The 25428-nt window shown below is 49.7% G+C and overlaps 2 protein-coding genes across 2 annotated transcripts in view; both read left to right on the top strand.

Annotated features, from left to right (window-relative positions):
* Cwc25 (CWC25 spliceosome associated protein homolog) overlaps positions 1-2938 on the top strand; it is a 20131-nt gene extending 17193 nt beyond the window's left edge. Inside the window, exons 9-10 of the mRNA XM_050156869.1 lie at positions 490-651; positions 1150-2938. Of these exons, the coding sequence (XP_050012826.1) occupies positions 490-651; positions 1150-1264 (277 nt within the window). The 3' untranslated portion in view covers positions 1265-2938. The remainder of the gene's footprint in view (positions 1-489; positions 652-1149) is intronic.
* Positions 2939-3812: 874 nt separating this feature from the next.
* The window catches only part of Pip4k2b (phosphatidylinositol-5-phosphate 4-kinase type 2 beta), a 29215-nt gene continuing 7599 nt past the window's right edge, over positions 3813-25428 (top strand). Inside the window, exons 1-6 of the mRNA XM_050156898.1 lie at positions 3813-4103; positions 16036-16133; positions 18499-18595; positions 21153-21305; positions 23565-23711; positions 25024-25062. Of these exons, the coding sequence (XP_050012855.1) occupies positions 3945-4103; positions 16036-16133; positions 18499-18595; positions 21153-21305; positions 23565-23711; positions 25024-25062 (693 nt within the window). The 5' untranslated portion in view covers positions 3813-3944. The remainder of the gene's footprint in view (positions 4104-16035; positions 16134-18498; positions 18596-21152; positions 21306-23564; positions 23712-25023; positions 25063-25428) is intronic.

Genomic DNA, 25428 nt, shown 5'->3' with positions numbered 1-25428 from the left:
TTCTTCTTCTTCTTCTTCTTCTTCTTCTTCTTCTTCTTCTTCTTCTTCTTCTTCTTCTTCTTCTTCTTCTTCTTCTTTCTTCTTTCTTCTTTCTTCTTCTTCTTCATCCATAGGTTCTTAAGCATCCTTTATGTAGTAGGAGGTAGCAACAATCCCATGGATGGTCCAGTCCTTTGTTTTGTAAGTTGTTAGTAGTGAAGACACACTTTCTGTAAGGTTTAGGTTCCTCGTTAGCTCTCAGTGTTACTATGTTAAAATAATTATCCTAGAGATTAATGAGAGTGATTGTGAAATTCTTCACCGAAAGTTTTCATGATTTGCTGGGACTCACCGACTGAGACATCAGAAGGCAGGAAACTCACCCTGGCTGGCACTGGCCCTTTTTTCTCTGGGGAGCCACGAGCCTGCGGGCCTGCCTGCGTGCTGTGCTGCTTGTTTGTTTTGCTAGGGAAGGGGTAGAGGCAATTGGATGGTTTCTGTGTTCCACAGAAAACTCTCAGCAGAGGAACTAGAACGGAAACGGCAGGAGATGATGGAAAATGCAAAGTGGAGGGAGGAGGAGAGGCTTAACACCCTCAAGAAACACGCCAAGGAAGATGAGCGGGAGCGCAGACTGGAGGAGTTAGACTCTCGCTCTGGCAAGTTCATCCAGTAAGTGCTTGCTCATACCTGGGGCTCCACCTGCATCGCCTCCCGGAGGCCGTGTGGCAGCCGGGCCCACTGCCTGGGCTTGGTGGTGTTCTCATCTTTGTCCAGAGACCTTGGAATTCAGTGTGGGGCCAGTTTTGATGCTGCTCCCAGTTTCTAGCCAGACAGTGGGGAGAGTTTTTATTTGAAATAGAAGAAGTGATCCCCCCCACCCCAAGTCACTGAAATTCTTTGACTTTCCTTTTAAGTAAAAATTTATGGCTCAGAAAACCTTTTTCCAGTGAGACTTGACTTGTTTTCTAAAAACAGATGAGTTTTCCCTTATGGACATTTAAAAACCCTGGTTCCAGATGGAGTCATTTGAAAATTGTCTATGTGGGCTGAGAAGAACTTGTGTGTCTAAAGCTGCTTCTGACGACAACCCTGTTTTTTGCAATTCTGCCAGAGGTGACCACTTGAAAAAACGTTCTTTTCCCCGTTCACCCGTCTTCTCTTCCCTAGGCGCATGAAGCTGGAAAGTGCATCTACTTCCTCCCTGGAGGACCGGGTGAAGCGCAACATCCACTCTCTGCAGCGAACGTCAGTAGCTCTGGAGAAGAACTTCATGAGAAGATGAAGACTAGTTCTCTTACTGGTTTTCCTGAATTCTCCAGGGAGGCTGCTGACTCCTAAAATTCTCTTTATAAGAGTTCAATAGCTTCTACAGATGAAAACAACCACTGTTCAAAGTGTCCCTTGTCCATTGACTCCTGAAACATGGTACATTCTTTAAAAAACAATGTGACTTGATTTGGGGAGCCTTGGGAACATTGGCTGGCTGACTGTGGGCTTTGACTGTGTTTTAATGGATGGGCACTGGGCTGTCCTGGAAAGCTTGGCTGCTTGTCACACCTCTTCCCTCCCACCGGAACCAGTGGATCAGACCTTCCAGAGACCCCTCTCCACGACCACCCGAGTAGATAGACTCTGCGTACTGGGATAAATGAGCGTTGACCTCAGTTAGTAGATTTTATGACAGAATAGCCAAGTGTCAGGGAGAGCCAAGAGTGTCAAAAAACTGCAAGATAAAACAGTACCCCAAAAAAGTCCTATATTTGCTCTTTGAGATGTAATAGTATAATGTGTATATGTACAAATGTATAATTTTATACATGCTTTTTTAAAAGGTAGCTTTGTGAGAACGTTTTGTTTGATGATTTTACTATGTGGAAGCCACCCTGAACCCTGTCAGGAGTAACACGGTAAGGGGCGTGGCTTGCTTCTCTGCTTCTGGTTTGGGTGGAGCTTTGGGGTTAGTGTCAGAATCTAGCTGGGGTAGCTAACCTTTGACATTTGGACATAACTTTGCCCTCTACAAATGTGTTAGGTTGCATTCATAGCTAGATGCTGGCTTCGGGAAGTACACACCTGCCAAGTGTGTGTTCCCTTTTGTTCTTTAGGGTTTTATATTGGGCCGCCCAGTGGTGGAGGGAACAGGACCATATTGCCAGTGTGCTTGTGCCTAAAAGTAACTCGGAAGCTATCTATGTATTTCCTTGATACTTTTTGTTGTTGTTGGTTTTGTTTGTTTGTTTTGAGGCAGGGTCTCTTGCTCTGGCTAGCTTTGAACTTGAGACCCTCCGGCCCTCACCTCCTAAGTGCTGGTGGTTACAGCACCACACATAGCTGGCGGGTTCGGTGTCAGTCTTTTGAGATGGGGCCCTTCAGGCTCAAGTGGCCTGGTGGTGACTGTCCTGTTTTTGCCTCCTGAGTGCTGGGATTCCTGGCATGAACCACATGCCTACCTTCCTAGTTTCTCTTTTATCCTGTAATGATTTAACTAAAAATCTAAGACAAGACTCTAGGGGCCACTCCTGTGTTTATACTGCCATTCCTTTTTCTGTTATTTCACCAGAAGCTCTCCTTTGGCCAGGGAATTTCTAGGTTCCCTCATTTTAAAAAATAAACAAACCAAAAACAGATTTATCCTAGTCCGGGCTGACCTTGAACTATAGATCCTCCTGCGGTAGCCTCTGGAGCTGCGATTACAAACCTTGAGGCCCCCTTAACCCACACAACCCACACATTATTCAAGCCATTCTCTCTTCTACCAATTCCTAGTTCTCCTAAAACGTATTTGGATTTTTATTTTCAAGCACTAAAATGCCAGGCACCGTAATTCTTAAAACCGTTTCCCCTCCCAGAGAATGTAACACTATTCATTTAATCACTTCATCCTGCTGCCTGTGCTATGGGTAATTATGGCTTTTATTTTATTACTTGGTAATAAAGGCTACATTTATTTTTGTAACTGTGTAAAGAGCGAACGACCACGTGCGCGGTACTTTCTCATATTCTCACACAAATGTTGGCCTGTGATTTGGGTTGAATACAGAGATTCTTCGTCCAAGAAGGATTACGTAATAAGCCCTGGGAGATTTACTCAGATTTTCTAGTGCAAGAATGAGAAGATTATTAGGCTACGCGTCTGCAGGTGCTAGCGGTCTCTAAACTTGACCCTCACTTTAGAGAAGGCTAGGCGGCAGGTGGGTGGGCGCGCGGCCCATTCATAAAACCTACGATTCCCGGCCGGCTCCTCTGATTGGCCTCGGGAGAAGGGGGCGTGCCCGAGGGTGGAGCGCGCCGTCGGCCCAGGGGAGTGGGAAGGGCCACGCTTGGGTGGAGCGAGGGGGCGGTCCCTGGTTTTCCAGGCAGGACTTCCTTTTCCCAGGCCGCGTTATTCCTCTCTCCCCCCGGGGTGGGCATGGTTTGTCCCAGCCTCCTCGCAGGCCGGCCCCTCCGCCCATCCCGGAGCTGCGGTGCTGCCGCCATCTTGGTGCCCCTCCGGTTGAGGCAAAGCCGAAGCCCGGCTCTGGGAGGGCCCGAGCAAGGAGCTTTCCTTCGGGAGTGCCTCAAGGCTGTGCATTACCCCTTCCTCACTCCCGCGCGTGAACACGGCTGGGCTCCTGGCAGAGCCCGAAGGAGGGGTGGGCGGAGCAGCCGCAGGCGCCCCGGGGCGGGCGGTACCATTCCGACGGGGAGGGGGGCCGGTAGTAGGTGGGCGGCGCCGCCCGGAGGCGGGGTGAGGAACGGGCTGGCTGGGTCTCCGGGGCGGGGCGGGGCGGGGCGGCGAGGGCGGGGCGTGGGGCGGACGGAACCACCGGGGCGGGGTGGGGAGGTAACGGGACGGGCGCGACCATGGCTCCGTGAGGCAGCGGGGGTGGGGATCGGTTCGGGGGAGGCCTGGGGCCGCTCGCTGGTGCGCTGTCTCCGCCACCCCCCCTTTCGCCGCCGCCGCCGCCGCCGCCGCCCCGGGCATGTCGTCCAACTGCACCAGCACCACGGCGGTGGCGGTGGCGCCGCTCAGCGCCAGCAAAACCAAGACCAAGAAGAAGCATTTCGTGTGCCAGAAAGTGAAGCTATTCCGGGCCAGCGAGCCGATCCTCAGCGTCCTGATGTGGGGGGTGAACCACACGGTAACCAGCTTCCCCATGCGCGCCCCTACTCCCCAGGGCCTCGCCACGCTCGCCCCGCGGGTGACGCCTGCAACCCCTCCGCCGAGCCACTTGCATGCCCGCCCACCCGTGCACGCTGTCCGGCCGGGCGTGCACTCCGCGTTCAACACGCGAGGCCTGGTGTCCCCGTGCTATACCGTCGCCGTCTCCCCTTCGCTCCAGCCCCTCTGGCTTCCTGCGTCCGAATGCTTGCTTGCTCTGTGCAGCCCCCGGATCTCCGAGGGAAGGCCTGGGTGCTGCGACGCCGCCGCTTCTAACCTCAGCCTGCTTGTTGCATGGCTATCCCCCTTGTCCCTTAGAGCTGGCTGCCAGATCATTGCCCAGTTGACAGGGCAAGTGGCACTGGCTTGCCTGACTATTCCTGTTTGTGGTTGTTTGGTTGGTATGGCTGCTCAAAGTTTCCCATCCTCTAGGCCTTCTTACCTCTCTCTGGCTGTGGAAATCCTCTCTGGGTTTCCTTTTTCTTCTTCTTCATGAAGACGTACACCAACTGGAGAAGCAGAGGCTTCTCTGAACCACAGGCTCTTGACTTGGGTCCCTTTGGATGAAGGAGAAGAGTGAACAGAAGGCCTGAGAGAGTGTAGACCTGGCTGTAGAAATAATAATGTCTACTCCGATCTTCTGTGGTGTTCATTTCAAAGACGTTGCCTTCTTGTCTATCCCATGGTTTTCCAGGATGTGATAAAGGCGATTGTTGTCCGAGATGCGTGGTCCCCCGGGTACTGGGTACTCTGAGACTGTGCAGTAGCCTCTGCCAAGAAGTTGGTTGTGGACAGTTTGAGCTGGTTGACTCTGTTTATGTGCGGTTCGTTTAGGGTCTGTCCTCTTCCTCTCTGAGGGCTTGCTCCTTGCCTTCTGGCCGTTCCTTTGTGAGTCCCTCCACTGGGAACAGGCAAGTGAGAGGACCCTAAGTTCAGAATGAGGGCAATGAAGTGTTGGATCTCCTGTGGATCTCATTCTTGAGACTCCCTGGCTCTTCTGGACACTTGAAATTGTCTGTAAGACCAAACAGTGACCCAGGGGCCCAGGATCAGCAAGACTTCATCTTCTGTTGCGTTGGTAGAAGACCTGGAGAGGTCTTTGGCTGGAGATTGAGGAGCTGCAGCCTCGGCCAGCGTGTCAGACCTCTGTGTCCCATACAGCAGAGCACGTACAAACGAGGGGTCCTTGCCAGCCTCTTCCTCTGTCCGCCCTGGGGTTAATGAGTATCCTGGCAGGGCAGTGTGATGCTTGGATCTCTAAAGCTGCTGGAGGTCACTAGTGAACACAGTTTGTTCCTCTTGCTTCCTGTTGCTGCTGGGGTCATCTGACGTTTCCTGGGAAACTGGGTCAGCAAAATGTGAACCCTAAGTCCCTTTCTGGAGGTCAGTCCTTGATTTTGTTGGACATACTCCTTCTCACTAGAAAGCGTCCTGTCTGGGCAGAGAGCTGGTAGAAGCCTGAAGATGGTTAACTTCGGGTCCCTTATTTCCCACGTGAGACTGAAGCCTTTGGCAGAGGGTAGTATGCTTGTGGTCACCGTAAGACCCGTTCCTTGTCCAGCTCCAAGAAGCTTTGTTGGTTAGTGACAGGTTTTTTTTTTTTTTTTTTTTTTTTTTTTTAAAGACAGGGTTTCTTTGTGTAGTCCTGACTGTCCTGAAACTCACTCTGTAGACCAGGTTGACCTGGAACTCACAGAGATCTGCCTCTTCCTCTCAAGTGCTGGGGTTAAAAGCGTGCACCACCATCACCTGGCTATTCTTGAGTGACAGGTCTCTTGTTCCTTTTACTCTCTCAGCCATGACTGAGGTTAGATGGTCCTCGGGGAAAGTGTGTGTGTGTGTGTGTATGTGTGTATGCACACATGCTTGTATGGATGTGTGTATGTGTGTGTCCGTGCACTTGGGTGCGCCTGCTGTGGTGTGTGTGTCTGTATGCACACATGCATGGATGTGTGTATGTATGTGTCCGTGCACTTGGGTGCGCCTGTTGTGCATACCAGTTCCTGGGAGTGTATATAGTATTTGGTTTTCTCACAGGCAGTTAGAAGTCGACAGAGATGTGGGCATGTGATGGAAGACTCAAGAGCGGCAAGTAGACTGGGCGATCACCATTTCCCTTGGCTAACTTTGAGAAAGTGTGATGGGCTAGCTGGAAAAGCATTGACTTTAGGCAAGATCCGCACACTTCTGAACATGATGCTCTCGGGAGATGGGAGGGGGGTGTGGAGCATCACCTGGACAGGCGAGCTTTCAAGGCCAGTTACCTGTCTTACTGCATCCTGGCCTACAGCACGGTGCACAGGCTGCGTGTGAGTTAGGTACCCAGAAGGCCATTTCTCCAGGGGATCAGGGCTGCACTGCCCCTGCTGGGTTCCTGGCCTTTCCTGAAGATTCCCTGTCTTCGGAAGCTTCCCGTTACTCCTCTTCATCCTTCAGACTTCAGACATCACCTTTTCTTCAGGTCTTCATTGGTCTTTGAAACCTTTAGTCATGTTGGTCTGGAGCTAAAACAGTACATTACCTGTGAATGCCGGGTCTCTGCAAAAACCCCTTACCCTCTCATGGTTTACTTCTGCGTGGAAAGGAGAAGCCCTTTTAAAGGAGCTGGTTTGTTTTGTTTGTTAAGAGAGGCGTTTGAACTCAGTGTTGTCACGGGAGTCCCTGGATAAGACATGCAGTCGCTGATCTCTGGAAGGAAAGAGGGTAGAAGCCCTTGGGCCGGACAGGGCGGAACTAGCGAGGAAAGACAGAAAACTGGGGTTTTAGCGGATGATAACCTTGTTCCAAGGGTCTGGGATGAGGGAATAGGTACTCTCTGAAGGAACATGGAACAGGAGGGCTGCCCTGCCGGTGTTTGTGTGCCCCTAAGAAACCACACATAATGCAGAGCTCACCAGGAAAGTAGTAGCAGTGATGGGAACTCTGTATTTACTCATCTGAGAAAGCGCCAGCTCTTCCCCATTGTACTTTTCCACCAGCAGCGTGTGATGTGATTGCTCCAGATCCTTGTCAACACTTGTTACTGTCTTTTTTAGCACAGGCATCCTAGTGGGTGTGAAACAGTATTTCATTGTGATTTTGATTTGCATTTCTCTGGTAACTAATGATGTTAAGCATCCTTCCATATGCGCTGGCCATTGTATACTTTCACTGGAGAATGTATTAAATCCTTTGTGCATCTAAAAACAAATTGTGCTTATTTATTTATTTATCTATCTATTTTGCAGTCCTAGAATATGGTTATAAATCCAGAGACTTGTACATGTTAGACAGGGAAGCACTTTTTTTTTTTTAACTTTAATAACCTCACATCAGGCTTCTGAAGAAAGCGAACCTTCAAGAAGGACTGGCAACCATCAGGAGCAATGCAGCCCTCATCCTCCTGGCTCAAGCTGGCCCCAAACTCTCTTTGTAGCCTAGGATGACCTTGAACTTCTGAACCTCCTGCCTGCACCTTCTGAGTGCTAGATTTACATGCATGTATCATTACTCTCAGTTTTATGCAGTGCTGGGTACCAAACCCAGGACCATGTACAACTAGGCAAGTACTCTGCCAACTGAGTTATACCCTTAGCCTCTTTCCATTTTTCTTCTTATTATTTTAAATGGGATCTCACTTAGTTGCACTGGGTGGCCTAAACTTCCTCTGTGTTCCAGGCAGGCCTCGGATTTGCAGTCTTCCTAAGTAGCTGGGGTTATTTTCTTTTGAGCCAGGATCTCACTGTGTGGCGTGTAACCTGCCTGCTTCTTCCTCCCCGTTGCGGAAGCGTGAGCCACTGTGCCCAGCCTTGCTTCTTACTCAGCCTGTTTAGCCTCTGCATTATTTATGCTCATGGCTCGTGGAATTAATCATGTGGATAATCCAAAAGCCATTTCTGTGAGGAGATGCGACAGACTTGCCTCCCAATGCGGTGTGCTGAGCCTGGCATTCAGACGGGTCTGTGTTCTGTGATGCTCTTGATGCTGCAGAAGAGACAGGCTCTGGACCGTGCCTGCTATAAAACTTTGTCTACCAAGTAAAGCTTCTTTTTCTCTTTCTGCTACTTGAGGCTTCACACTCCGGCCATAGCCTCGGCAGCTAACCCTCCCTTCCTCCAGATGGACAAATACTGGTACTTACAGCAGTCTTGCTTGTCTCTCCCTTATCCTCAGACCCCAACTCCCTTGTTTTTTCTGCTCATCCATCCCTCAGCTCAACATTTATCAAGCAACTTTTTAGTTCCAGTCACACACTAAGGGTTCTCAGCCAAGCAGAGAAATCGACACGTAAAGAAATAATTACTGCCAGGTGGTGGTGGCACGCGCCTTTAATCCCAGCACTCAGGAGGCAGAGGCAGGTGGATCTCTGTGAGTTCAAGGCCAGCCTGGACTACAGAGCTGTTCCGGGACTGGCTCCATAGTTACTGGGAAACCCTGTCATGAAACCTCCCTCAAAAAAATAAAAAGAAAGAAAGTAAAACAGTTACTTACCCTGGCCTGTGAGATGGTCTGGCAGGTGAAGGTGTCTGCTGCCAAACCTGACCATATGCGTTTCAATTCCTGGGACTCACGTGGTGCAAGGTGGAAGAAAGGGGAAAACGGCCCCCATTCATTGTCCTCTAACCTACACACATGCGTCTTGGCACTCATGATAAACAATAAATAAATAAGTAGATGCAGTTTTAAAAATTACCCTAAATGTGACACTTAGCTTGTGAAGATACACAGAGGAATGGGTAATTAATTAAACCTGGGGGAAGCAGGGAGCCTTTCAGACATGGCTGGCTTTGAGCCAGATCTTGGATTATTTTCGTGGTCTTTATCCTTTCCATTCTTTTTACTTATCCTTTTGTTTTGTTTTACAAAAACAGAGTTTCTCTGTGTATCCCTGGCTGTCTGGAACTAGCTCTGTAGACCAGGCCGGCCTTGAACTCACAGAGACCCCACTGCCCCAGCCTCCCAAGCGCTGGGATTAAAAGCATGCGCCACCGTGCCCAGCACCTTTTCATTCTTATCGTCCTTACCTACCGTTTGAACTGTTGCAGTGGTCCCATCAACGACTTTCCTGCACATTGAGGCACACATGCACACAAAATAAGTAATTGAGGGGAAAAAAAACACATAGAAAAGAAAATTTATTAAATATATTGGTGTTACGGTCTTAGAAAGCATCAACCGGGGATTTAGTCAGTAAAAGCACCTGTTATTTTCGTTATTAATTAATCTTTCATGGCTCTGGATGTTGAACTCAGAGCCTTGCACGTGCTAGGTAGGCAAGTGCTCTAATACTAAACTACATCCCAAAACCTTCATTTTATTATTTTTATTTTTTAACCTGGCTACCTTGCCACCCTGACTCTTTCTCATTTGATTTTAAAACATTTATTTATGTGTGTGTTTGTTTGTTTGTTTGTGATCCTGTGTGTGGAGGTCAGAGGGCAGGTTTTAGGAGTCAGTTTTTCCTCCCAGCAGGAGAATTCCAGGGATGGATCTCATGCCATCAGGCTTGGTAACAGGTGTCTTTACCTGCCAAGCCGTCACCCTGGCCCCACAGCCCACCCACTCTCCTGCCCTCTTTTTAAACTCTTTGAGACATGTTTTTCAAAACTGCCCTTCAACTTGCTCCGAAACCTAGTGCAGGCTGGTCTCGAATTCATGATTCCTCCAGGTTAGCCTGCTACACCACAAGGTCCAGTTAGCTGTTACTGATATTCCTAACGTGATGGAGCATTTACTTGTCTTGGCTCTGTCACCCCACTCCCACCCCTTGCCCCTGACCTGTAGTGCTGCCCCCTCCCCACACGAGTGCTTGCACACTTACTGCTCCAGAAACACGCGTGTTATTTTGAACCTGAGGCTTGGTGCTCACTATCCCCCCCACCAATTGGAATTCCCTTCCTCTGGCTTGTTTTGGAGAATGACTCTAGACCTTACCCAGATGCACTTCTCTTGTCCCTGGCTCCAGCAAGCAGAGCTTTCCCACTGGCAGGCAGAGCCAGCCGCCCCGTAGTCTTTTTTTTTTTTCATCTCCCTTTATGTTCCACGCAGTTCCAGCGCTCATCACATCGCTTCTGTTACTTGTCTGTCTTCCCAGCCAAATGGAAAGATGTCTTTTTGTTTGTATATCCCGAGCTCTGGCCTCAAGTCAATGGAGTAGAAGTTTGGCAGAGACTGAGCCAGACCAGGAAAGGTATTGAATGCTAGGCTAAGGAATTACCGCTTTGCCCTGACTTGATGAGGAGCCTTAGAAGGTTTCTTTGTTTTGTTTGTTTTTTGTTGTTTGTTTTTTGCTTTTGAGATAGGGTTTCTCTGTGTAGCTCTGGCTGTCCTGGAACTTGCTTTGTAGACCAGACTAGCTTTGAACTCATAGAGATCCTCCTGCCTCTGCTTCCTGAGTGCTGAGAGTAAAGGTGTGCATCACCACCTCCTGGCAGCCATGAAAGATTTTTAAAAAACAAAACAAAACAGATTAACTCCATCTTACATCTTGTTCCTTCTTTTCTTTTTTTATTAGAAAATTTATGTTTCATTTTACATACCAACTCCAGTTCTCCCTTCTTCCCCTTCCCATCCCCTCCACTCCTCAGAGTGCTTAAGGCCTTCTTTGGGGAGTCAACAAAGTTTGGCATACCATCTTGAGGCAGGACCAAGTTCCCCCCCACCCCTATATCAAGGCTGAGCAAGGTATCCCACTATAGGGAATGGGCTCCAAAAAGCCAGTTCACGCACCTGGGATAGGTCCTGGTGCCACTGCCAGGCTCCCCTCCCCAAACAGATCAAGCCACGTAACTGTCACCCATCATAAAAAAATTTTAAACAGAGATGTAATGTAATCTTATTGTAGGCTCTTCCAGTGTGGAGTATTCTTGGCAGCGCTGGGAGAGGCTTAGGTGCCCTGTCTCTAGCCTGATGTGTCAGGGCCAGAGCTGCCCTTAGAACCTTTGCTCATTCTCTTCGAGAATCGTGTACTCTGAGAGTCCCTGTGTCGGGTTAGTTTCATGCCCCCAAGAGCATAATGTCTTGTTTCTTTTGTGTATACAATATCCCCCTACCCACCCTCCTCCTGCCACGTATATATTTAAGATGGAAAATCATATAGTGGCTGTTTTGATAAGTACTGTTCAATTGAAATTGAATAAAGCTCTCTAGGGATATAAAATTTAGCACAACTAAATGGGGGTTCTTACTTCTGATCCCTAGAGTGAATTACCACCTGTGTATGCGGCTCCGTGGAAACAAAGGTGAGATCTAGATTGTTCGCCATTGTTTTAGCTGCCTTTAAAAGTTCCCTTACGAGGTTGTATACTCAATAATGAGGATGAAATTGAAACCAGTGTACAGCCAGTGTACAACCATTTAAACTTTCTTACAGTAAGAGTTCCATGAAGGGCTGGAGAGGTGGCTCAGGAGTTAAGTGCTTGCTTGCTGCTGTTTCAGAGGACTAGAGTTTGGTTCCTAGCTTCTGTGTCTGGTGGCTCACAGTTTCTGTAACTCCAGCTAAAGAAGTGTGGGCTGCTCTTGCCGGGGACCCCAGTTCTGCTTTCTATTTCCAACCCTGGAGATGAGTAGCTCCGTCCCCAGAGGATCTGACACCCTCTTCTAGCCCCCTCAGCCACCTACACTCATGTACATATCTATACACAGACATACACATATATGCATAAAATAAAACTTTAAAAAAAAAAAAAAAGATTCAGAGAATTAATGAGTAACGCATTCCCTCGTAGGTCCTGTTAGAATAATTCAGCCTGGTCCTATTAGAATAATCAGCCATGGTTAATAGACAGTCTTTTCTAGTTCCAGAAGTGTCAAGCCCTGGCCTTAGCACTAAGTTTGTGTCTTAGACTAATCTAGAATCAGCTTGTAGCAGCGTATATAATGTTTGGGAGTAAACATATTCTCTGAGCCAAGGAAATGTTCTTCCTAATGAAGGGATGAATCGGAAAAGCCAAAAGTGAAGTTTGGTATGTGCATGCCCATGATCTGAGCACAGGAAAACAGAGGCAGTAGGGTCACGTGTTTGAGGCCAGCCTGCTCTACACATCAGATGCCAGGCCAGCCTGGTCTGCATAGGAAGGCAGTGTCTCAGTAAAGAAAAGTCAGAGTTGCTTAAGAGCTCTGCACTCCGTTTTCTGTAGTGCCCTTTGTTTTTATGTTTTTGGTTTCCTTTTGTTTTGAGATCGAGCCTAACCACCCTGCAGGCCTGAATGGCCTGGAACCGGCTTTGTAGACCAGGCTGGCCTCCAACTCAAACAGATCTGCCTGCCTCTGCTTCCCAAGTGTGGGAATCAAAGGCAGGCCTGCTTGCGTCTTTGTTTTTAGTTGCGTCTTTGTTCATGGTCTCCCTGTCGGATTCACCCTCCTGCCTCTGCCTTCTCGCTGCCAGGATCCAGGCATGCCCACCACACCCACTCTTTTCAGACAGAATCCTTCTGTGTGTCCCAGGCTGGCCTTAAACTTGAGGTCCTCCTGCTTCAGCCTCCCGAGTGTCTAGTTCTCTTTTAACTTTGAGAGTAAGGCTTGAAACGCCAGGAAAAGGATGTGGGATAGCCACCATGAATTAATTGTCTCTGATGGCAGGAAAACCAGGAAACGGGCTGGTTTCCGCTGTAGGCACAGATTAGATGGTCATGTTCTCTTGTGAGCACCCTTGCAGGGCAACTGTGCTTTTGGTTCTTGGAAGGCGTAGCCAAGAAAGGTCATCGCAGAAGGAGATGGTGAATGGAAATTGTAAAACTTTATTTATCAAGGAAAACTGGGCCTACAATAAAGCACAAATTTTTAATGTGCAGTTTACTGACTTCTGACAAAGAAGGATATGCTCATGTGACCAAACAACAGGCTTCTTAGGAGGGGAGGGGATGAGGGATTTGTGACAGGGTTTCTCTGTGTTAACACCTCTGGCTGTCCTGGAACTTGCTTCATAGACCAGACTGGCCTGGAACTCACAGAGATCCATTTTTGTTTTGTGTTTTTTTATATTTACTTTGTATTTATTCTGCAGTGCTAGGGATCGAACCCAGGACCTTGTGTGTGCTAGTCGGGTGCTCTGCCACTGAGTTACATGGCTAGCCTTTTGCCTTGTTTTGTTTTAGACAGGGTCTCATGTAGCTCAGTTGGCTTTGCACTCTTGATTTTTCTCTTCCCAAATGCTGGGATTACTGACATGTGCCACCACTCCTGGTCTTAGATGATTTTCATTGCCCTGGAACATTCTGTTGCTGCTTTTTGGGTTGTTTAGTTGGTTATTTGGAGACAGGGTCTTTCTTTGTAGCCCTGACTGTCCTGAAACTTGCTATGTAGACCAGGCTGGCCTTGAACTCCTAGAGTTTCCAGCTCCCTCTGCCTCCAGAGTGCTGGGGTGCTTCTTTAGGTGTGTGTTAACAATGCCTGAGAAGGAACATGTTTCTTTCTTTCTTTTTTTTTCGAGACAGGGTTTCTCTGTTGCTTTGGAGCCTGTCCCGGAACTAGCTCTTGTACACTAGGCTGGCCTCAAACTCCCAGAGATCCCCCTGCCTCTGCCTCCCGAGTGCTGGGATTAAAGGCGTGCGCCACCACTGCCCGGCTCAGGAACGTGTTTCTTAAGTCGGTTTCCTCTTGGCAATTCCCAGCCTACCCAGGCTGTAGTGTGATTTCTCACGTAGATGGAATTACTTGGCATGTGCTTCTGTGTCGGTTCCAGTTAAGGCTTTGCCAGCCGTGGGTTGAATACTCCCCCCCCACACACACTCACTCCATCTTCCTCAGTTTACCTGTAAGTGCAACGGGCTTCTCACCAACTCTGGGAAAATGGTTTGCTAACCCAATTAACTTGAAACTTACTCCATCACCTGACATTTCGAAGTAAAAGAAGATTTAGACTATAAAAGGAGAAGCAAATTAAATGCCGGTTCCCCCATTTGTACTCCTGATGGAGTCCTAATGACTATAGGTTATCCCCTTCCTGCCACATGGGGCCTTCTGTAGATAATAGAGGTTCTGCAAAGACCGTGTCTGGGAGACCCAGGCTGTGCCCCTCACCCCCAGTCCATTAAGTCACGACTAAGGTTTCCGCAGTAAATCCTGAATGCATTAGATGCATTAGTGGCCACTGGGTTGAGGGTCAAATGTCAAATGCTCTGCTGTGATAGCGGAGGACATCTGTGGCTGATTAGACCACTAATTGGCTAAGCAGGATGAGGAAGTGCAGGATCTGCCCTCAGCTCTGCACCAATGAGGAGCCGGCCCCTGTCCAGGCCTCTAGGGGCGTGTGTGTGTGTGTGTGTGTGTGTGTGTGTGTGTGTGTGTAAATTGTGTCTCCCTGGCTCCCTGTCCAGGCCTCTATTACCTGGGGGTGGTGTGTGTGTGTGTAAGTTGTGTCTCCCTGGCTCCCCATCCAGGCCTTTATTACCTGGGGTGGGATGTGGGTGTGTGGGTATGTGGGTGTCTCCTGGCTCCCCGTGCAAACCTCTATTATCTGAATGTGGTGTGTATATGTGTGTATGTATGTGTTGTGTCTCCCTGGCTCCCCGTCCAGGCCTCTATTACCTGGGGGTGCAGTGTATGTGTGTGTGTGCATGTTTGACACTGAGAAGGCTTGTTTGTAGTAGGGGCAAGGTATCTCCCCAACAATTTAGCAGAAGCAGGTTGTTGCATGGTGAAATGGTCTTGCTTTCGTTAGGAGGATCAAAGTGAGCCAGGGCCAGGTATCTAACTCCTCAGCTTACTAATCTTTTTTTTTTTCCTTTTTTTTCCTGAGACAGGTTCTTACTATGTAGCCTTGGTTAGCCTGGAACTCTATGTAGATCAGGCTAGCCTTGAATTCAGGCTGCCTCTTGAGTACTGAGATTAAAGGCGTGTAACACGCACCTCGATCCCTTTAATTTTAACCATTTTTCTCTGGAGATAGACGTTATACCCACAAAGATCCACCCATTTTTTTTCCTAGCCATGAGCTAGTGTCTTGAGTGGTCCTCAGTTTGTATTAAGATAACCAAAGGCTTCAGTTAGTATGCACTGAGGTTGTAGGGCATTCATTTATAAATGTATTTATTACGGTTGACTAATTATCGAATAACTCTCAAGTCAAGTAAGGGTGCCATTATGGAGTCCCCAGAGGTCCACCAGGTGATCTCTGCTAGCACAATCAGTGGCCTGGCATGTGGAAAGTTCTGGAGTTGACCTCCAGCACTAGAAAGAAAAGAAAGATCAGTCATGGCCTTGCCTAGCTGAAGTCCAGCAGGCCATGAGGTTTATCAGCATTAACCACAATATTTGGAAGGCCTGGGGAGCAAGGAAAGCTTCGTGGAACATGTGCCCAGCTAACTCAGTCAGTAGAGTATGAGACTCTTACCTCGGGGTCGTGGGTTCTAGCTCCAGTTGGGCACCATTGTATAAACAGACTCTTCTTTCGTTTTCTGGCTGCCCGGACCCGAATAACCACACAAGATCTATATTAATTTCAACACTGTTTGGCCAATGGCTCAGGCAAATTCCTAGCTAGCTCTTACATCTTAAATTAACCCATTTCTACTAATCTGTGCATTGCCACAAGGCTGTGGCTTACTGGCCAGAGTCTGGTGTCCTCCTTCTTTTTCGGGAGCTACATGGCTTCTGCCTGACTCCACCTTTTTTCTTTTTTCCTCCTTGATCTTCAGTCTTCGCTTGGATTTCTCACCTTACTATATTCTGCCTTTGCCATAGGTCAAAGCAGCTTCTTTATTAACCAGTGGTAATAAAACATTTACAGCAGGGGGGGGGATCCCACATCTAACTCCACCTTGTTAGGCAGAGGAGACTCAACAGGTGGAGGTGTGGCTGGGAATGAATTACTCCAAAGAAGAGCAGAAGCAGGGGAGAGAGCCTGGAGGAGGAATACAGTCCGGGTTGCACCTTCCTGTCTCTAAGGCTGTGGCCTCCTGGTTAAGTCCCTCGGCTTTGGCCTTGCTTTGCAGATCAATGAGCTGAGCAATGTCCCTGTCCCTGTCATGCTAATGCCAGACGACTTCAAAGCTTACAGCAAGATCAAGGTGGACAATCATCTCTTCAATAAGTAAGTAGGCTCCTGCGGGGAGGGCTGGGTTTTGTGGACAGCCTTTTACTTCCTTGAAGTGCCTGACATGTGTCACAAGTACACTTGTTGGCAGAGTTGACAGACGGGCCTGGAGGATGCATTTAAAATGTGATTTCCCCCATGCATGCATGTCATCTTCCTGTATCAGCTACCGCCAGGGTCCCTTGGGGCTGTAGCTGGGCCCCAGGTGATTCGCCCAGGACCAGCTCTGGAGAAGGGAGCTCTGGGAGCTGAGGTAGCTAGTGTACCCATCTTCATCCCAGCTGCCAGGCATGCCCCTGCCCCACCTGTGTGTAAGCCACAGGCTGAGCTGGTGCTCAAGGTCACTTCCCAAAATAAACTCTTCTCTCTTCTGATTTTGTGGCCTTTCGGCCTCCAGACCAATGTCTAGAAGTTGTCTCAGGTCACTTTTGGAGACCTTCAAGTGGCCAGCTCTTATCCAGCACTGCCGAGGACTTGTTCTAAGCCTTTTGTTTGTTTGTTTGTTTTGAAACAAGATTTGTCTGGGTAGTCTTGGCTGGCATGGGGCTCACAATGTAGACCAAGCTAACCTTGAACATCAGTGAACTCCTGCCTCTGCCCCCTTGGTGCTGAGATTATAAATATATACATATACATACACACATATATATATATATATATGTGTGTATGTATATACCGATATGCTGGCTTAGCCCAGACTGGCGTGAATCTTACAGTGTAGACAAGGTTGACCTCAAACTTCTGGCAGTCCTCCTGCCTCAACCTCCTGAGGTACAGATGTGACACACCTGCCTCCCAAGCTTTGCTTGTTCTTGCTGCTGCTGCTGCTGCTTTGAGACAGCATCTCATGTAACGTAGGCTGGATCTCAGTGTGTAGTCTGATCTCAGTCCATGCCTCGAGCTTTTGACAGTCCACTTGCCTCCATCTCCCAGGGCTGGAGTTTCGGTGTTCACCCTCGCTCCTGGCCTTTTTCGTAGCCTTAATTTTACGTTTCACCACGGGCCACACCAGAAACCTTGAGGCACTCCACTGTGCTCTATTCTGCATGCTCCCCCTGGGTCCTGCTGTCCATTGTCCTTAGTCTCCACCACCTCACCAGCTGCACAGCCACCCCCTCCCCCCATTTCCAGACTGTCAGCTCTGAGGACAAGCTTGGTTTTCAGAACAGCTTCTAGTGGTCTTTCTCTGCCACAGTAGGCAGGAGCATCTCGTTCTGGAAGCCATCGGTCTTCAGGACGGCCACCTCCCAAGTGGCCTCCTAAGGAATGATTGGTAGCCATCAGCTCAAGCTGGTACAGTTTGAGAGGTTAGCACTCCAGGGGCAGACATCACACACATCCCGTTCCAGGTCTCTGGTCTCACTCACGCCTTGGTCCAGACAGAACACTGAGCTCTTAGACTTTTCTTTCATCTTCGCTTTGGCTCATTTCAATAATCCCAGACGTAATGTCTATTAGGCAACAGTGCTATTCTAGAAGATGTGTCGGAGGCTTCAGGAGGAACCATTTATTTTGATTTTCAGGAAGTCTGTGTCCTGGAATAGCCAGAGGGCCTCAGTTCAGAAGGGAGCCCCTTGACAGAGTTACCACAAAGGAAGAGCCCTCATTTCTAGACCATTTTCTCTCTTTTTAGGAGTCTGGGATGACTAAGGAATGGCGTGGCTTTCTAAAGGTGTGGTCCCAGGGCTGGGTCTGCAACTCAATGGTAGAACACTTGCCTTGCATGTGTGGGGCCCTGGGCTTGGTTCCCAGTACCACAGAACTCACAAACAAACCAAAAAACTGGTTCCTCATCAGCTGACTGAAGACCTCTTCAGTACAAACCAAGCTTGTTTGGCTGAGGTGTCTCACATGATGCCCAAGCTGTTCTGGAACTTACCTAGGTAGCCCATGTTGGCCTGACACTCTCCGTGTCTCTCTGCCTCAGTCTTCTGAATGCTGGCCCTGCAGGTGAGCCCATGGCTCACGCCAGCTTCACCTTCACCTGTGGACATGCAGCAGGCAGGGCGTCTTGGACATGAGCATCTCCAGGATGTTTCCATGGCAGTCTCCCAGAGAAAAGTGGCCTTTCGATGAGAGCAATCGTCCCAGCATGCTGTGAGAAGGTGCACACTCTGGGTCTCGCCGCCCAGTGGATACGCTTTGCTTTTCAATTTTAAGGACAGCATTAAAAACAAAACCAAGTCATACAGATTCTAAGTGTACAGTTTGATGAATTCTACCCAGCCAGAATCACCTACAGTGTTTGCTGAAAATGCAGAGTTTGCGACTCCAGAGTTTATACGCGCCACACTTTGAAGGGCTCTGGTGTCACCCAGGCTGAGTAAGGGCAGCTCACAAAGTGTGTATCTACTTTCCCCAGGGAAAACCTCCCCAGCCGCTTCAAGTTCAAGGAGTACTGCCCTATGGTGTTCCGAAACCTCAGGGAGAGGTTTGGGATTGATGACCAGGATTACCAGGTACGGGGCTGTCTGGGCACAGCTGGAGGGTTTAGGGATGAGGGGGTTAGGAAGTCACAAGACAGGCAGGGGGCAGAGTGTCGGTAGTCCCTGAGCATCTCCCTGTCCAAGCTCACTCCAGTGCTAGCAGACAGGGCCAGTGGGGCATCGGGAGCTTCTGGGGGCGGCCTCCAAAGCTCTTTTTCGGGGGAGGAGGGGGGAGGAGGGGGGAGCAGCAGGAGGGAGGGGCTGTATAGGGAGCAAGCAGTGAGCCTTGTTATAGCGGATAAAACAGATTAGGAAAAAGACACCTAGGGTCGTGCATCCTACTGCCAAGTATGAGCGAGTGTCACCTGAATATGTCTGCTGTCCTCATGGTGGGAGGAGGTAGGCATGCCAGAGTGACTGCGCTCTCCAGAGCAGGATCCTGTCACGAAGCCGTAGGCCTAGAGGGAATGTCCTTCAGACTGAGCGGCCATGACTGCGTAGCTTCTCTGCCTTGCACTCCGAGCCCCTTCTTTCCTGGCACATGGCCAGCTAGAGAAGGTGGAAGAGATTGTCTTTGCCCGTCAGCAGTAGGACCATAGCTGACTCTTTCCTTGTCCATGCTGATACCACAGTGAGATCAAAAGCAAATGCTAAAGCCCGGAAGCATTTTGTAAATCTTGGAGAGTTCCAAGGAGTGTGGGGCGTGTCTGGAGACAAGTGCCCCCTTCCCCTCAGGCCCCCTTTCCTCTCCTCCTCCCCCACCCCTCCTCATGCAGACAGGAGCGCTCTGAGGAAGGAAGGAAGAGTGGGTGCCAGCCTTAAGCTCCCAGGAATGTCCATGGCCGAGATGTCCCGAGGTTTCTCCAGCCCCTCTGCTGGGGCCAAACCCTGAACCAAGTCTTAACCTGAATGTAGTCCACTTTTCTGAACCGGTCTTGCCATTTTTGCCACCCCATGTTGCGTGGCTCTGTTCCTACTACACGGGTTGTTGGCTGTCCCTGGGCCGTCTTACCACGTCCTCTCTCTGTCCATGTCATGCCTCTGACATGCCCCGCAGGCACATGACTCTGCTCAAGCCTGCTGTTCCGGGATGGAGAGTCTTGGGGTGCTGCTAGACACAAGGCGACAGAACTGTGGATCTCCACCTGGCTTGCTACTGCAGGGCTAGGCAGGGAAAAAGGAGACTCATTTATAAAGCCTACCCACTTTTTGGGGGATTGGGGACTCATAGGGTGTTCTTTAACTAAGCACCCTTACTGCAGAATGTCCAGCATGCCTTACCTCGCCATGTTACCCCTATGAAGGCAGTGCTGGTCCTCCACAGGTTCTTTTGTCTGTTTGTTTGTTTGTTTGTTTAACTCATTGTGGAGATGCCCTGGAACTTGCTATGTAGACCAGGCTAGTCTTGAACTCAACAGAGATCCACCTGCCTCTGTCTCCCAAGTGCTGAGATTAAGGCCACCATGCCTGACCTCTTTTTTTTTTTTATGTGTGTGTCTGTCGCCGTGTATGTGTGTCTGTCTGTGTGTCTATGTAAGAGTGTGGATGCCCATGGAGGTCAAAGGCACTGGATTCTCCTAAAGTAGGAATTACAGTTGAGTGCTGGGGGTCAAACTCCAGTTTCCTGCGAGGCTGGCATACACTTCAGACTGCCAAGCCACCTCTCCGGCCCCTCCAGAGGGTTCTGTGAGGTTCTATTAAGTGACCAAGTAGGGCTTCATGACATTGGCAAAGAGCATTCCCGCCAGCAGGTCCCAGTGGGTGTGTTTCCAGGAACCTGGGCAGCAGGGATCTCCCCTTGCCCTTACCTCCCTCTTTGGGCTTCTCTGTTTGACCATAATGGGGCCTGTGTCTTGAGGAGGACCAGAGACAGAGCCACAGGGGCTCCTAGGACGGCCTTCCAGCCTACACAGATGAGCAAGGCCTATACCCAGGAGGCATGGGGAGAGAGAGAGAAGACCAACTTCTCTCCTTAGGAGGTGTTTTCAAGCGATGGGATCAACACACAGAAAAGTGCATGGTTACATAGAAAACTACCCATTGCTTCCACGATGGGCCTTCTGATTCGTTCCTACGCTTTGTTATCTGCAACACTCAGGCAGTCGGTCCTCTTGGTCTGTCTCCCTGTGTTTCAAGCAGGGAAACTTAAATGGCTCACGTGAGGCCACACTGCTTGTGAGGGTCAAGAATGGAACTCGGTCCCCTCCCAATGAGGCAGTTCTAGCTTTTAGAGCAGCTCTCTGGGTCAGAACAGAGTGTCATACACACAGCTTACTCTGAGGTCAAGGGTAGGAGCAGCTCTTATCATTAGGAGGAAAATTTTCGAGAGGTCTGTAAGTACTCCAAGTGAAAGGGGGTTAGGGGAGGTCCACACTGGGGACCTCTGTCAGGGCACTTGTCGGTCTTTAAGCGATTCAGTCCATAGGAAAAGATTCAAGAGTTGTGGTCAGAATCTTAGGGATGGAGCGGTAGGGTGCTCGCCCAGCATGTGCAGGCCCCGGGTTCACCTCTTAGCCCTGTGGGAAAGAAAAGGAAAAAAAAAATACTGCGTTCCTCATCAAAATCAATGGCTTTTGTTTTGCCTCCTCAGAACTCAGTGACACGCAGTGCCCCCATCAACAGTGACAGCCAAGGCAGGTGTGGCACCCGTTTCCTCACCACCTATGACCGGCGTTTTGTCATCAAGACGGTGTCGAGTGAGGACGTGGCCGAGATGCACAACATCTTAAAGAAATACCACCAGGTATGGTGAGTCCCAGCCTGGGCTGCGGAGGATGGGTCGGGGGAGAGAAAGAGAGCACTCCAGTGGGGCTTGGCCAGGAGGGCCTGCTCCGCCCTGGTTGGCAGCTGCTTCCTCATGCCTTAGTTCCTTTTCTCATTGCTGTGGCAGAATAACTGACAGAAACAGTCTCAAGGATAGAAGATCCGGGGCCTGTGAGGTGCTCAGTGGTAAGAGAGTTTACCATCGAGCCTGGTGGATTGTTTACTTTCCTATTGCTGTGGTAATCACCAGGGCCAAGGCTCCTTAGAGAAGATTTATCTGGGCCTATAGTTCCAGACGGTTAGCATTCATGATGGCAGAGTCGAGGTGGCAGGCTTGGCAGCTGGAGCAGCAGGAAGCCGAGAGAACAGACTGGGAATGGTGTGTAGCTTTGAAACCTCAAGCCCACCTACAGTGACATACTTCCTTCAGCAAGGCCACACCCTGTAAACCTACCCAAATGTGTGACCAACTGAGGACCATGTACGCAAACCTCTGAGCTTGTGAGGGACAGTCTCGCCCGTACCACCACGCCTGACGGCAGGAGTTCAGTCTCCACAGCAGAGGAAAGAGCCGGTTCCTACAGGCTGTCCGCTGCCTTCCACAAGTGTGCAGCGCCACACGAAATAAGTCAATAAGATGTAATAAAAAAAAAACACAAGATGGGCATGGTAGTGTACACCTTTAATCCCAGCACTCAGGAGACATAGGCGGGTGGATCTCTGTGAGTTCGAGGCCAGCCAGGGCTGTTTTACAGAGAAACCCTGTCTCAAAGAAACAAAACAGAAATAGAAAGGAGGAGGATGTATTTTGGCTTGTGGTTTCGGGGAGCTCAGTCCCTTGGCTGCACTCGGGCAGAGCAGCAGAGCGCTGGAAATGCGTAGGGAGGACAGCTGCTTGCTTCTTACTTCAGGCAGGCTGGAAGGAGGAAAAGGACATGCAGGAAGTGGGCAGGGCAGGACTCAGCTCCTGAGGACAGCCCCTAGTTCCGTACTTTCTCCAGCTGTTCCCATCTCTTACCTTTCCCACTTGCCAATAATGTCATCAATAGATTAAATCATTCCTTAGATCACGTGCCCCCCCCACCCCCCGTGGTCTCATTGGCTCTGGAATATCACCTATAGCCCCAGAGGTATGTTGTACTAATCTCTTAGGTACTTTTGTTGTTGTTGTTGTTGTTGTTTGGTTTTTCAAGATAGGCTTTCTCTGTGTGACAGTTCTAGCTGTCCTGGATCTGGCTCTGTAGACCAGGCTGGCCTCAAACTCAGAGATCCGCCTGCCTCTGCCTCCCAAGTGCTGAGGTTAAAGGCGTGTGCCACCACCACCTGGCTCTTAGTTTTTTTTTAAAAAAATTAATGTAAGTTTAGGTGTATGGGTATTTTGTGCGCGCATGTATTGTGTGTGTGTGCGTGCACCATATCAGCGCCTGGTGCTCATAGAGGCCAGAAAGGTGTCAGAACCCCTGGAACTAGAGTATCAGAAAGCTGTGAGCTGCCATGTGTGTTCTGGGAAACTAATCAGGTTCTCTGGAAGAGCGGCCAGCTCTCTTAACCATCTCTCTAGTTCCCTCTTAGGTGCTTCTTACAGTGGTTTGGTTTTTGGGTTTGGGCTTTTGTTCTGTTTTTTTCTGAGATAGGGTTTCTTTGTGTAGCCCTGGCTGTCCTGGAACTCATTCTGTAGACCAGGATGGCCTCAAACTCACAGAGATCTGCCTGCCTCTGCTTCTGTCTCCTGAGTGCTGGAATTACAGGCATGCATCACTATTGCCTGGCTTCTTAGTTATTGCTTCTTTTTTTTTTTCTGTCATTTCTTTTTTTTTTTTTTTAGTTTTTTAAGTTTTTATTTATTTATTTAAAAAAATTTTTTTTTTTTTTTTTAGTTATTGCTTCTTAATCCTGTTCAGTTACAATCAAAGTTAACCACTACGCCTGGTAACCAGGCAATGGGAAATGGTGACGGGAACTTGCGATCTCTGACATCACAGCAGAAGCCCTGGATTTTAAACCGCGGTATAGTCAGCGTTGTGGGTCATTTGGTCATAAGGCCATTTAGTTGTCCTCATGTCCTCTAGAAGGACAGCCAGGGCTCTTACACTCAGTTCTCTCTCCAGCCCCTCCAGAGCCTCTTGTCAAAACCACTAGTCTGAAAGTAGCATCTCGGAGCATCTTGGTCTGGGACAGTCCTCGTCCTAGGTGCTTTCCTGCCCCTTAGCCTCCCTTCTCTTCCTGCTCTCCATTCTAGTTCATAGTGGAGTGTCATGGCAATACCCTCCTGCCGCAGTTCCTGGGCATGTACCGCTTGACTGTGGACGGCGTGGAGACCTACATGGTGGTCACCAGGAATGTGTTCAGTCACCGGCTCACTGTACATCGCAAATACGACCTCAAGGTAAAGGGCCCCGGTTCCCGTGTGTCCAGGAGAAGCTGCTCTCCCAGCTTCACGTATTGGGAAGGCTGGTGCACGCATGTCAGCGGGATACACGACTCTAGGGTTGATGTATAGACCAAAGGCTGTTTGAAGTCAGGGTGATAGTAACGAAGAGACTGTTTAAGCCCTAGGTAGGCCGTATGTGTGGCGGTTGGTGCTCCTCAGTTCCGGTCTGTGGGATGTGCACTCCGAGGGCAGCGGAGCGGGGACAGGCTGTGCTGATGCACACACTCTGGCTTTTGTCCAAGAGCCACGAGGCGACAGCACAAGCGCATATCTAGGCGCCGAGAAGGATGCTCTTAGGCTGTGAACTGGGGTACTCTGCCCTTGAACCAGGCTTCCTGGTTTCTGTCACCTTGCACTGCATCCCTTCCCTCTGCTGCAGCCTCACTCATTCCCTTCTTGTCCCCACAGCCCTGCCCCTCCCCCTAGCCGGGATTTCAGGTTCCCTCCCAGCAGCCCTGTACCCCCCACACCTCCTCTTTCCCCTAACTAAACACTTCCTGCTTCCCAGCTAGAAGTAGGCTCGGCCACTGCTGCCCTCCAGTCCTGGCCCAGCCCTGTGGTTCATCCTTGGAGTGTCTCCTCCCTCTCCCACTTAGCACCCTGTGAGAAATGATTTGGCCACTGCTATAAGGAACTGAGGTCTCCGGGGCAGTCTTGTTTACTGAGTATCTGCCATGTCTTTGAGTCATAGCTCAAGAAATGGCTGTGCTCGAGTGGGCTGGGGCTGTCTTCCGGCTCCTCTAAGACACCAGCCCGTCTACTTCCACTTGCTTGCTCACTGTGTCTGGAGTCTCACGTACATTGGCTTATTTGAAAGAGTTTGCCTCAGGGACTAGGGTGAGGGCTAAGTGGGTCAAGCATGAAGACCGAAGTTCAATCCCCACTTCCCAAGTGAAAGCCAAGTGTGGGGTTGTTCACTTCCGACCCCAGGGAGCAGAAACATGAGGGTCACTGGCGCTTGCTTGCTGGCCAGCTCAGCTAACTCTATGAACTCCAAGTTCAGTAAGAGACACGTCCAAAACAAAAAACAAAACAAAAAGGCAGAGATCCCAACACTGGGGACACAGAGCAGGCTAGCGTGGTCTACACAGTGAGTTCTAGGGCAGCCAGGGTACATAGAGAAACCCTGTCTCAAAAAGCCAAAACCAGCAGAAAACGCTCTGGCCCCTAACACATGTGCGTGTGTGTTGCACTTCTGTTTGCACACACGTGTATCTGCAGAAGGCGTTTACCTCAGCAGGACTTCTAATGGCTTTTGTCCTTCCAGGGTTCTACTGTTGCCCGAGAAGCCAGCGACAAGGAAAAGGTATGTTGGTGCTGAGCAGGGGTGAAGGGTCGCTTGCAATCGGTAACACCTTCTGTTGGCCGTCTGTCACCTGCCCTCTGTGACCCCCCAGCCCAGCTCCCAAGCATGCAGTCCGTCCGTCACCATGAAATGTGTGTCCTTCGGCACCTGCCTGTCCTTGGCATAAGCAGCATTTTTTTTTTTTTACTTCTTCTGCCTTTGCTGGGTTCTTTGTGGTTCTGCTGGGATGAAGAAGGCTTCTAGGCCATCGTCCAGCCTGAGTCGGTTAACAGCTCCCTGCGGCTCAGCTGGAGCGGATCCTTCTTGCTCGGTCCTCACTGTCCAATCCGTGCCTCCTTTGCTGCCATTGCCTGTCTCGTGCCTGAG

This window comes from Alexandromys fortis, unplaced genomic scaffold (assembly GCF_014885135.2).
Source record: "Alexandromys fortis isolate MF-2015 unplaced genomic scaffold, M_Fortis_MF-2015_v1.1 scaffold_31, whole genome shotgun sequence".
In the NCBI taxonomy this organism is placed as follows: Eukaryota; Metazoa; Chordata; class Mammalia; order Rodentia; family Cricetidae; genus Alexandromys; species Alexandromys fortis.
This window is presented reverse-complemented; position numbering and strand designations above follow the sequence as displayed.